General features: G+C 43.5%; 1 protein-coding gene across 3 annotated transcripts in view; it reads right to left on the minus strand.

Annotated features, from left to right (window-relative positions):
• DDX4 (DEAD-box helicase 4) overlaps positions 1-13,998 on the minus strand; it is a 104,035-nt gene that overhangs the window by 43,186 nt on the left and 46,851 nt on the right. For all 3 annotated transcript variants that reach the window (XM_054032240.1, XM_054032239.1, XM_054032238.1), the window contains one exon: positions 8,601-8,642. In XM_054032240.1, coding sequence (XP_053888215.1) covers positions 8,601-8,642 — 42 coding nt within the window. The remainder of the gene's footprint in view (positions 1-8,600; positions 8,643-13,998) is intronic.

Here is a 13,998-nt window from a genome sequence, read left to right on the forward strand (position 1 = left end):
GCATGTTTTTGATAAAATGCTTTTTGAGGAAAAAATTAAGACTATCTTTAGATAGGTTTAAGATACATTATAGCTCAAAGATAGCTCATCATGGAATAGGGATTATAAATTCTAATTCTATAGTATGGAGACAATATATTAATGTAATGTTTAAGAAAAGTTTTGTAAATGAGTTCCAATAGTTCATGGATTAGGGACCCAATCTTATCGGGTTCCACAGGCTTCCATATAGATTATTTAAGGTTAATCTTTCTAGCTACCCAATAGGACTCAGTGCTAGTCTAGAAGATACCATCAGAGATGCTTAGTTTTGCAGGTCTCAAACTGTGGATTTGGGTCTCCAGAGGTAACATGCTTGTTAACAGCAAAAATGTTTTAAAATAAATAAATATACAGAGGTGAGAAACAACAGACCTTAACTCTATTGTCCCTCTGCAAATTTGTGTACACAGAGTTAATCCCTTACCTCTCTCAAAATGCAAAGTTTCAAAAAGTTCAATGACTAAAAGATTGTTGGGGGCGGAACAGATCTGGACAAGGAGAAGAAGTCTGGACATAAATGTGAGAAGTGAGGGACATATGCTTGTTTTGTTAAAATATACGTTTCTGTTGAAGAAAAAAATCCAGAATACTTATTATTATTGTTTTAGTTAAATAAAATAATTTAAAATGTCTGTCTGGTGATGTTCTCCTCCTAATACAGCATGGCAAGAAAATACTTCAAATATTAATGATTAACCTGTTGAATTGGAGATATTTATGAAGTCATTGGTAGGTGAACTATCTGCTTCAATTACCTTTGGTAAATGAAATAACCGAACAATCATTCATTTTCTGATATAGCTGTAAAACTAATCTGAAAAGTTTTCAAAACAAATCACTGTTTAAAAATGTATTGGGTGTACCTTCTAAAAATGAAACCTACATCTATCTCTGAGTTGTGAAGAATATGTATTAAGGTTATAACAACCAACAAGAATCACTTGTGTAGAAAATCATGATTAAATCGAGTCTTCCTTACTAGTGATTTAAATCATGATTTAAATCAAATCCACCCTGCTCAAGGCAACTATTACCTACATTCTTAGAGTTTTTAGGTTAATGATCTGCTTGTATCTTATGGTCTCAAGGGCAAGGAGCTCAAAAAACTTACCTACCAGAACACTTATGTTGCTTACCGTAAAACTCTGGGCTCTTCCCAAGAAACCATCACAATCAAAGTGAAATTTAAGATACAGATTAAAAAAAATTAGAATACTCTGATCCATCCACGTGTCCATATTTTTTCAATTGAACATTTTAGAAAGGGAAAGTATGATGTCCAGCTTGGCACAAATTTAGAATTTGTAAAAAAAGCTTTTATATATTGTGACAAAGTTCTGTCCTTGACTCTGTGGATCCTGCATTTCCTGACGGATTTTTGCTAGCCTCAGAGGCTCACTGTGACCCTCCACATAGCCCTTCTCTCTCAAGGGTCACAGTCTACTGAGCCATTTTCATCATAAGCTAGCAAGGGAGGTGAGGAGAAACAACCCTCCCTCACACAGTCTCTGTTGTCTCCCAGTATCAGTGATTAATCAGGGAGGAGAGGGGGAAGCCCAGGCCTGCCCTCTACTACGGGCTCCAGCCCGGGGACCCTAAACTTAACAGCTATGAAAGCTGACTTTTTGGAAATAGGGCATGTACAATTCCCTACTTCCCCACAGCAGCCCCCACTCAATATCTTCTTCACAATTACCTCAGGGCCTCCTTCCTTGCACCTGATATGGATTCGTACTACTTCGTTCCTCCAACAGCACAGCTCCCTCCTACAGCTCCTGACACCCACCCCGCACTGACTAACAGAGGCTTTTAACTAGTTCCAGCCAGTCCTTAATTGGCTTCAGGTGTCCCAATCAAGCTAGCTGTCTCTCCTGCCTTCTAGAAGGATCTTAATTGGCCCCAGGTGTCTTGATTAATCTGGAGCAACTGCCATTTGGTTACCATGGTACCATGGTATTTGTTTAGCCTGGAGCTAACTTACCTGTTCCTCACTACTTTACTGTAGCCATCTGGCCTTGCCCCATCACAATATACACAAGCCATAAAAACAGTTACTAACCTTTCCTAACTGTTGTTGTTCTTCAAGATGTGTTGCTCATGTCCATTCCAATATAGGTATGCGCACGTCACCTTCACCATTGCCAAAAGACTTTTCCCCCCCACATCGATATCTGTCAGGTGGACTCTGATGCCTCCTGGAGTGGCGCCTGTTGGCCTGCCCTTTCCTCAGTTCCTTCTTGCTGGCAGCTCTGACAGAGAAGCAGGAAGGTGGGTTGTGGAATGACATGAGCAAACATCTAAAAGAACAACCGTTACGGAAGCGTTAGTAACCATTTTTTCTTCGAGTGCTTGCTCATGTCCATTCCAATATAGGGAACTCCCAAGCAAACACTCAGGTGGGGGGTCAGAGTTTGAGACACACGGACTGAAGGACCGCTGCACTGAAGGCTGCATCATTCCTTGCCTGCTGAGTAAGGGTGTAGTGTGCCGTAAACGTATTGCTAGACAACCAGGTGGCCGCCCTGCAGATGTCTACAATTGGAACATGGGCCATGAATGCCACTGATGAGCTCTGTGTGCCGTTAAACATGCGGGAGGCACTTTTGCCAGGTCATAGCACGTGCTCATGCAGGACTTCATCCAGGAGTAAAACCTTTGAGCCGAGATGGGGCTGGCCTTCATCCTTTCTGCAACAGACAGAAATAACCGGGTGGATTTTTGAAAGGGTTTGGTTCTTCCTATATAAAAAGCCAAAGCACCTCTAACATCCAAAAAGTGCATCTTCTGTTCTTGTTAAGCCATATGGGGCTTAGGATAGAAGACTGAGAAAGACTTCCTGTTGTGGAAATGGGAGACCACTTTCGGAAGAAATGAGGGGTGCAGCTGCAACTGCACTTTGTCCTTGAAGAAGACTGTAGGGCGGCTCAGAGGTGAGGGCTCAGATCTCCGAGACCCTTCTAACTGAGGTGATGGTCTTCCAGGACAAATAAATCAAGGGACATGTTGCTAGTAGCTCGTACGGTGACCCTGTCAGTTGTGATAGGGCCAAGTTGAGATCCCAGGGGGGCAGAGGTTGGCATACCTATGGATACAGGCGCTCCAAGCCCTTTAAGAATTAAGAGCTAATTAAATTGGAGAAAACTGATCTTCCATTCACCGGAGGGTGGAATGCTGATATTGTTGCCAAGTGGACTCTAATAGAGGACACAGCTGTACCTTCCCCTTTCAAACGGAGCAGATAGTCCAAGATAAAGGAGAGTATTGCTTCCAGAGGGGAGACCCCTTTCTGAAGCGACCAGAGTGAGAACCTTTTCTATTTTGCTAGGTAGGCCATTCTAGTTGACTGCTTTCTGCTGCCCGTAAGTACCTCTTGGACCGGTGCTGAACAGGCTAGTTCCATTTCGTTCAGCCAAAGGTGCCAAGCTGTCAAATGCAGAGATTCCAGGTTCGAGTGAAGCATGTGGCTGTGGCCCTGGGAGATGAGGACTGGCCACATTGGGAGATCAACTGGGATGTCTATGGAGAGGTCCCGCAGGGTTGTGAACCGGTGTTGGCGTAGCCATGCTAGTGCTATGAGAATTATGTGTACCTTGTCTCTTTTGACGTGGAGTACCACCCTGTGGATGAGGAGTGGAGGGGGATTGGGGAGAGAAAGTGTACAGGAGTCTGCCCCCACCCCACCATGGCAGTTGGAAAGCATCTGAGAGCCCAGACTGTGACCCAGGTATGAGCAAAACTGGGGGCATTTCCTGTTGCTCCTGGTTGCAAACAGATCCACCTGGAGAAACCTCCACCTCTGGAAAATAGCCTCCAGGATGTCTTGTGGGAGAGACAACTCATGATGACTGGTGAAGGACCTGCTCAGGTAATCCGCTAGCTTGTTCTGCGAGCATGGAAGATAAGCAGCCTCCAGGTGAATGGAGTGGGATAAGCAGTAGTCCCAAAATTTCAATGCCTCGAGGCAGAAGGGAGATGATCAGGCTCTCACCCCTTGCTTGTTTATACAGAACATTGCCATGGTGTTGTCTGTGAGGACTGATACAGACTTGCCCTGGAGCTTGCAGCAGAACACCTGGGAGGCAAGGCGCGCTGCCCTTAGTTCCCTGACATTGATATGCGGGTGTACCTACTCTGGTGCTCACAGACCTTGTGTCCCAAGGGGCTCCAGGTGGGTTCCCCACCCCATAGCCGAGGCAACCGTGACCAGCTCTATTGACGGTGCAGGCCCTGCACATACTATATCTTGATTTAGCCACCCCTGATGGGCATCTTGCGTCGCTTGGGGAAGAATCAACACTCTGTCTAGCAGGTGATGCCCCGGTATGTACACCGATGCCAGCCACAGCTGTAGAGGACGGAGTCCAAGGCATGCATGCTGCACTATGTAGGTGCAAGAGGCCATATGCCCAAGGAGTTTACGGCAATTTCTTGCCCTGGTGGTGGGGCATGCTAGCAGGTCTTGAATGAGTGTTGAGATGGTCCTGAAGCATCCTTTTGGCAGGGAGGCTCTTGCCTGGTTTGCATCGGAGATATCCTCTAGATAGGCATGAGCTTGGACTTCTGCTCGTTGATCAGGAGGCCCAGGTTCTCGAAAGTGGACCATACAATCTGCACATGCTGTTCCACTAACTCCCTGGATCAACCTCTCACCAACCAGTCGTCCAATTATGGGTAGACCTGCACCCCTCTCCTTCTAAGGAAGCCCACCACCACTGCCATACATTTTGTGAAGGCTCTCCAGGCCACCAATAGACCGCAGGATAGAACCTTGAACTGAGAGTGGTCCTGATTTACTACAAACCCAAGGTATCTTCTGTGCCGCTGGAAGATAGCTATATAAAAAATACGCATCTTTCAAGTCGAGGGCGGCATACCAGTCCCCTGGATCTAAGGAAGAAATAATTGTGGCCAGAGAGACCATGCGGAACTTCAGCTTCTTCAAGAACTTGTTGAGGGGTTCCTGAGGTCTAGGATAGGTTTGAGATCCCTGTTGGATTTTGGGATCAGGAAATAGCAGGAATAAAACCCCTTGCCTCTTACCACTATGGTAACCTCCTCTACTGCTCCTGCCCTTAGGAGTAACTGCACCTCTTGGGCCAGGAGATTTTTGTGAGAAGGGTACATGAAGAGTGATGGGGAGTGGGAAGGAGGGGAGGAGAAACTGCAAGGTGTATCCCACTTCTACCATGAGGAGCACCAATCAGACATGATGGTGGCCCACGCCCAGTAAAATTGGAACGAACAGTCCAAAAACATACAGGTAAGATATAGGTTATGGACTGGTGCATCGTCCTCAGGCACATCCTCAAAAGTTTTGTTTGTTGCCTGATAATTATCTCGTGGGCACAGATGTCGAGGCTGTTGAGGAGTGAGGGGTCAGTCTCTTTCTGAAACCCCTATTCCTCCTTTGTCCAAAATCCTGCCTCTGGTAGGGCTGGTAGAAACAGCCCATAGGCTGCAGCTTAAAATGTTTCCGGGATGGGGAGGGGAGACCCAATGATTTCAAGGTTATCCTTGAGACTGTGGAGCCAGGAGTCAGTTGTTCCGAAAACAAGAACTGCCCCTCAAATGGAAAGCCCTGAAGCATTTGTTGGACCTCATGGGGGAGGCCAGACAACTGTAGCCAGGAGCTCCTCCTCATTACCACACCTGTGCCCTTTGCCCAGGCCGCCACATCCATGGCATCTAGAGCCACCTGTAGGGACGCCTTGGTTATTGCTCTGCCCTCTTCAGCCAAGGCCCCAAATTCCTCCCTAGAGTCAGCTAGCAGGAACTCTTTGAACTTCTGGATTGCCAACCAGGAATTAAAATAGCAACAGTTAAACAGGGCCTGGTGGTTAGCAATTCTAAAATGAAGGCCCCCTGTGGAGTACTTTTCTTTTTTGAAAGGGGACTGAGGGGGCACCCTCGCCTCCCAGGGCGCCGAAAAAGAGCGTCACTCTGTGGGAGATCTGGACCACTTGTGGCCAAGGGGTTTACACTGGCCACTGAGGAGGCATCTGCCATTGGCCATACCCACCCTATTGGGACAAATCCCTGGGTCTTGCCCGCAGGGCACCTGTGATGCACTCTGGATCCAGTTCCTCACAAGGCATATGACTGCATGCGACTCTAAGCCAGAGGACCCACCCCTAGATGACCAGAGCGGTGCCGTGCCCGGTGGTGCCAAGCAGCGTCTCCGAGGAGAGTGGTGCCACAACAAATAATGGTGCCACCATGGGGAGCTTTGCCATGATGGAAAGCAGTGTCTCAACGACAAGTGGTGCAGATTGCGAGCAGTGCCATGGCAAAGAGCAGCATGGAGATTGCGATCAACGCCTGGAGTATGAGAGGTGCCAGGAGTACGACCAGGTGGGGTGCCGTGTCACTGCAGTGAGTGTGGTCTCCATGCCGACTCCCCTGATGATGAGCGGGATGGAGAGCAGCGTCTTGCCATCATTGTGGGCTTACTCAGGGCTGGTGCTTGCCCTTTTGTGGCTGGAACCAGTGATGCCTGGTTTATTCCCTGCAGCCCTCAGCTAGGGGACAGCAGTGCCAGGACAATGAAGAGGTTTTGTGCCTCCTCATATGCCTCTAGTGTTGGGAGTGCTGCCAGGGTCGTGTCCACTTCTTGGCTCACCCTATGTGAGGAGCCTCTTGGTGCCGGACTCAATGGTGCTGGTTGAACTGCCTCCAAATGGAGAGTGGTCTGCCACAGATTGCACTTTCTCAACAGGCTCTCTCAAGGGGGAATGTCCCTGATCAGACTTTTTTGACCACTTCTTCAGCACTGGTGATGGTGATCAGTTCCAAGTCGTCGGCGCTGGAGAAGCATGCCAGTGCCGGGAGGATGGTGCTGGGGAGCCAAAGCCATGCGGGTGTCCCAAACAGACACCTGCACACTCCTGGTAGAAAAAGGTGCTTGGTACCGGGTCCGGTCGCTGCTCTGAAACGGGACTGAGTGCTGCCTCCATAAGTAGGAACTTCAGAGCAAGGACCAAAAAAGAGAGAAGATCAACTGAAGTTCCTACAGATCTGGCACTTATCCTGAATATGACCATCTCCCAAGCACTTTAAACAGCTCTCGTGAGGGCCACTGACTGGCCTCTGCTTGAGGCACACCACACACAGTTTGAAGCCGTGGGATCGAGGCATGGCCCAGGGCCTGGGTGGGTGCTTACCGACAAACTATCATTATACTTATGCTAACAAACTAGTTACACTTATCTACTATCTATTTACAGGAAGACTACCACTACGGGATTCACTTGATTCCAGTGACCGCCACAGATGGAAAGAAGGAACTGAGGAGGGGACGGGCTGGTAGGTGCCTATATACCACACCATGGAAGAACCACTCCAAGAGCTGACCTGACAGACAGCACTAGGGGGAAAGAAGTCTTCCAGCGACAGTGCACACAATGCACACGCGCCTACATTGGAATGAACATGAGCAAGCACTCAAAGAACCATTAGAAATTTCTTTTCTTAAAATGTAAATAAAGGTATTCCAGAAAGTTCTAAACACAAAACAAAACAGTGCTCCATAGTTGCTAGTGACAAAATGAACTGGTATGCTTGGGATACTAAAACTATCCTACGCCTGTCTGGAAAGCAGTCTATATTCCTTTGTCAGTGGGATTAGTGACTATCTAAAAAGTTAAATTGTGAAAGAATCTTGATGGACGGAACTAAACAACATTGGAGAACTAAGAATCATACCTTTTTTTAATTACATACAGAGGCTAATCCGAATGGTTTGATGGAAGGAAAAAGATAGATGACAGCCAGGACTAGAGATTAAGCATATGTACAGTACCCTTACTTTTAGTGTAGTATCTTAATATATTAAATAGCTAGTTTGCCCTGCCTGCACCCCAAACACTGCGGCCACATTGCAAACATTGGTCTAGTATTCGAAAACCTAAAACAGAAATGGACTGAACTGATTAGAAATCAAACTGGCTACTATATTTTCATTATCCAAGATGAGAGAAATGCAATCGTAAATAAGTAAGAGTGAAAAGTAAATTTACTTTTTTTTTTAAAAAAGTTTCAGTTTTAACAAAGTTATTTGGTACAAAGTGAACAAGGAAATTTAACAGGAGTACTTGTGGCACCTTAAAGACTAACAAATTTATTAGAGCATAAGCTTTCGCGGGCTGCAGCCCACTTCTTCAGATGCATAGAATGGAACGGCTGCTACTCTGAAAGGAAATTTAAGACACCAGTGAAATGTAACTTGACAATGCCACTTTAAGATGCTTCTGCTAAATTCTAGCAAATGCATCTTAATATTTTTGCTTTTCTGCATTTAAGGAAAGCACTTTCCAAAGCACTTCTCACAAGCACTTTCCAAAAAATGATAAAATAAATCTCAGTCTCTCAAGATAGGTATTATCCCATTTATAAACAAGGAAAATGAGGCATGGAGTGACATATGATTTGCCCAAGCTGTCAAAGAAACTAAGTATCAGAGCTAGGAATACACAACCCAAACCTCCTGACTCCCTCCCTTCCTTTCAATCACTAGTAAATATACTCAGTCTTTGTATAACCCCAATACATAAGCAGCTGACCTTTGCGTCCAAATCCTCTGCTTCTATTATTGTCATTATCACCTGAAAAACAAAGGCAGAATTATTTACATGTAATTGGGTGTAACAGTGCTTCACAGATCTTAATACAATATCTTAAAGCTGTTATGACTACAGGTAGCAGAAAGCAGGATCCCTTCCCAGTAAGAAAAATCTGGCAGCGGTTTTGTCAGTCGTTCATTATCCATCCACCCAGTAATTCTTTATGTAAGAACGTCAACTCGTCCTTTCAAGCAGCAAAGGCTAAAAAAAGAAAAATCAGTAACAAGCTGTCCATAAACTCATTCCATGCCTTCTCTATTGTAGAGACTTTTAGGTCATATATAGTTATGGGACAACAAAGAGGACTTACGGCTTGTCCACACTACAAAGCCCTTCACAACACCATTATTCCAATAGAGCTCTGTAGAAGAGACGCAGAATAAGCAGAGAGAAGTTGTTCTTCTGCTGGCATAGCTACACTATGTGCCAGACTAACACCAGCTAAGCCGGAAGAAACGCACTGTTGGTATTGTGCTGTCTACACTGAGGGTTTTGCCAACATAGCTATGTAATTTTTTCACACTACTAGCAGACATAGCTGTGCTAGCAAAACTTAGTCTACAAAGTCTGAGTGGAAAGGAAGGACAATGATAAGTACTTTCAATTCTTTGTCTCCAGTTGTCCCATCCTACAGGGAATACCTCAGTTCATGTGATAAAACAGAAACTCCCACCCAAAAAGCCACCCTGCGTTTAATTATGGCACATTTTTTCATTTTGTTCATTAACATTATTTTTCATCCCAAAATGCTATTGAAGAGAACCAATGGTCCATGCAATGTTAAATGTGTGGCAAATATCATGAGGGTCTCTTACTGAGAATGGAAAATACAGTACAACAATCATTAACTTGAACACCTACTAGAGTAGGGACCTCACCATTCTACATCTACTACATTAAAAACTACTTTGATTATCCAAAGCATTTCAGATTACTCAATATCAAACTCCCCTAAGACACATGAACACACAATTCTGACATGGAGAGTGGCTGCCAGACCCCCAGTTGCAGGGTTTTAAGGGAAAGTGTGTTTTATTATGCCCCACGCAGGGCGGCTGAGGAGGTAGTATGTGCTATTCAGCTTCCCCAGTTCATCAGTAATCTCCCTGGACTCCAGAGAGATTACTGATGAATCCAGGAAGCTGAGTAGCAAGTACCGTCTCCTCAGCCACCCCAGAACGCTTGCTTCAAGTATCCAGTTGGAAAATAAACTGGAAGCTACAGCAACAGCTTGCCTTTCCATGCAGAAAGTTATTTTACAAGTTAAGCTAGACCTCGCCACCAACAATGAGTTTTGCCTACTGGTATCCATACCAAGAATCACATAACTGGAATGTTAAAATAACTGTATAAACTATTTAGGAAAGAGTAAGTAGAAGCAGAGGGGTGGTGTGTAGTGCATCAAAGATGCCATTATCTGGTTTAGTTATTGACAATTAAAGACAGGACCTGGAATATGTTCCTTCTACCTGATAAATTGCAAGATGGGATGTAGGCAGGAGGTCTGTCACTGACCACCAAATCAGACATGGGAACAGTATGTGAAACTCCTTAAATATATCTATCTAGAATATTTAGAAATAATTCTATGATCTTGAGGGACTTCAATATAGGGAGCATATGCTGCCACTTCTAAAATATCCCTGGAGTGCCTAAAAATTATAGGTAACTTTCTAACACAAAAGTATTGAAACCATCTTGTGGTAATTTTATACTAAACCGGATTCTGAGAGAGAAAAATAAATTGATCACGGGAATCAAAATTGATTGTTGCCTACATACAAGTGATCATGATCTATTTATGTGCAAACAGAATATAGTTCTACCCAGGAATTACTTTGTATTTTAAAAAGGCAGATTTCTCAAAGCTGCAAACAATCATGAGTAAAATTGAACAGGACAATAAAACAAAGGCATGAATAGTAATTGGGAATTGTTTAAGTATGCTTTATTAAGTGCCTAAAAACAATTCCAAAATAATCACAAAAGCAGCCACCTTTGGGTAAAATAACTAGTCTAGTCAAGAGGGGAAGCAAAAGCAGCAATAATAAATCAAAAAATTATAACAAATGGAAAAATGGGAAGATGATACCAGTGAGTACAAATCAGCAGTTAGGATATGAAGACAATTGGTAAGGGAAACTAAAGGTATCAATGAAAAAGGTACTGCTAGTACATTTAAGGAGGAGGAATTCTTTAAATATGTCAGTAACAAAAAATTCTAGCAATGGTATAGGTCTGATACTAGATCAAGATGGTAAAATCATCTATCATGATAAAGAAAAGATTAAATTAATACATCTTTTCTGTATCTGGACAGAAGGATAACAAATTAGTATTTTATAGGGGTAATGAATACTACCTATTCCATCAGTGGCCAGGGAGGATGTTAAACAGCAATTAAAAGTTTTTTAAAACACAATAATTTACATCCAAGAGCATTAAAAGAATCCACCAGTCAATTCTCTGAACCAATAATACTGGTTTTTAACAAATCTTGGAACACTGTGGAAGTTAGAGGACTAGATAAAAGCAAATGTCATACCAACATTTTAAAAGGGTAAGCCCAGCTTAACTATAAGCCAGGTAGGGTATGTCTAAACTGCAATTTGACACCTGTGGCTGGCCCATGTCAGCTAACTCAGGCTTGCCCGCCTTAGGCGCTGTTTAACTGCGGTGTAGACATTCAGGCTCAGGCTGGCACCTGGTTCTAGGACCCTGTGAGGTGGGAGGGTCCCAGAACTTGAGCTGCAGATGGAGCCCAAACATCTATACCGCAATTAAAAAGTGCCTTAACCTAAGCCTGGAGAGCTTGAGTCAGCTGACATGGGCCAGCCACAGGTGTCAAACTTTAGTGTAGACATAACCTTAGCCTCACTTCTATCCTAGGCAAAGGCTCGTATGGACACAATAAAGAATTAAAGGATGGCAGTATAATAAATGTCAATGAACAGTTTTATGGAAAAATAGGTCTGGTCAAACCTGTTTTTTGTTTTTAAATGAGATCACAAGCTTAACTTTATCAACTAACTCTTGACGTAATATACTTTGATTTAGTTCTTCCACATAACATTTTGATAAAAATATTATAACTATATAAAGTCAATGTAGCCCATATTAAAAGGGTAAAATCTGGTTAAACAGTTCCCAAAAAGTAATTATAAAAGTGGGGAATTCTCAACCAATGGTGGTGTTTCTAGTGGAGTCCCATGAGAACCATTCTTGGCCCAAAGTCATTCTAGATCTTTATCTATGATGTGAAAGAAAATATAAAATCATTGTGGGTAAGATTTACCATTTTACCAATTTTTGTCATCCGCAAATTAATGATGGGGACAGGTCAGTTATACAGGCCAACCTGATGAGATGGATTCATCAAAATATCAGGCTTTTTAATACAACCAAATACAAGGTCAACATCTAGGAACAAAGAATATAGCCACACTTGCAAGATGGTAAACAGGGACACAAAAAAGGATTCCAGCCAAGAACAGATAAAATGAACATAATCTCCCATTGAAATGCTGTAGCTGAGAGGGCAAACGCAATCCTTGGTTGTATAAGCAAGGAATATCACAGAAGAGTAGAGAGGTGTCATTCACTCTGACTAGCAGAACCATTACTGAATACGCTTCTAAAAGGATGTTGAAAAACCGGAAAGGGTTCAAAGGCTGGTTCTATAAGGCCCATCAGAATTACATTAAAGCTACAGGTCAGGAGACACTCTCAAATGCAAAGGATATGCATGAACTAGTCTTTTTAGAAATTTTAAAACAGGAGGAATGAGAGAATGTGGTATATATTTAAACAAAGGTGTATAACTATCAGACACCAGTTTCCAAATCCAGACACTGTCATGCAAAGTAACTAGAGTCCCTGGAGGACAAATACTTGGAGCTCCTTGTAAGATCTTTTCTTTGGCAACTAGACTAGAACCAGGAAAAATCTAATAGAGGTGGGCCAATTGAGAGGGCACCAAGGAGCTCCTGAAAACAGAAGTCGACCAGGGACTCAAGCAGTTAAAAGATATGGTCAGGATGTACACATTATCTGATACAAATGAGTTATCAACAAGTAATTTTTGACCCGTCATAGACTGGCCATCAGATACACCACTGCATTGGTGAAGAAAAACAGAAGTCAAAGGGCATAACCTGGAATTGAAAATGGGTTCGCAAAGTTGCAGGTTGCATTGGTGGCACAGACACATGGGGATAGCCTTTGTAGTAGGACAGTGAAAAATGCTGACACAAATCAGAAAGGCCGGGCCTCAATGCAGAAATGAGCCTTGCACATAGTCAGCCTGGACAGAACTAGTATTTGTTTAAACTTGTCTGCTCTCTTTCCCCTAGGATGAGTCTTGACTGAAAACCCCAAAATGTTCTCAGAAAAAGGAATAATTGTTTCTGGTGAAGTGAGGCTTGCAATGCTGTTCTTCACTAACTGTTACCTAGCCCAAACAAAGGAGGGCAACAAGATGGATAACAGAAAGGAACTTAAATCTATGGGAAGACCGTTCATTTTGAGAAAATTTGTCCAATATGGATTTTTAATTTGACGTGGAAAGCTTGAAAACTTTGAAATAAAGTTCTGTTCAAAGGGGATGGGGTGCAGGGGAATGGGAGTAGCCTAACGGAGTGTGGGAATTTATGTTTTTTAATTTTCTTTCCTTTTCTCTTCCTGTTTCCATCCTAGGATGCTGATGTTGTGTGTGTCATGGTATACCAAGGCCTCTTCTTGAAAACATGAACTAATCACTTTAGACGAGGTAGAAACTCCTCTAACCTACTAGGCTATCCAGCCTCACAGTTGCAAAGTCTCTGCTGCTTCTGCAACAGCTACAGCTTTGTTGCTGTTGCAGTCTATGACTTGCCCCTTGAAGACAGAGGAATGCCTTTTTATTTTAATCATATGTATAGAAATAGAGGTGATACGTAGAGAGAGGAGAGCAGGGCTGGCCATGAACACTCACGTTTGAAACCACTTCCTCAAAGCTCTGAGCTTAAGCCTTACTGAAGTAGCATACCTGTACCACAAAATGATATATTCTCTTCCCTTAATGGCGGGACTGGTACTCTGCTGCGTTTTCTCTAGAACATAGGTTTCCTACAAGCTTCTGTCCTCCAAAACTCTTCTCCTTATTGGTCGGGCACCATGAACAGGGATAAAAATTAAAAGTGTAATGGAAAAAAGGAGAGGGCCAGTTGAACCGCATGCTTCAAGTGGAGGCAAGACACCAGGGAGTTAGCGAGGCAGTCCCAGTTCTCTGAACAGTTTCAGTTGGCAATAAATTGAGAAGCTAAAAGGGATGTTTAGAAAGTGAGAGAGGATAACCTCC

This window comes from Malaclemys terrapin, chromosome 6, assembly GCF_027887155.1.
Source record: "Malaclemys terrapin pileata isolate rMalTer1 chromosome 6, rMalTer1.hap1, whole genome shotgun sequence".
NCBI lineage: Eukaryota > Metazoa > Chordata > Testudines > Emydidae > Malaclemys > Malaclemys terrapin.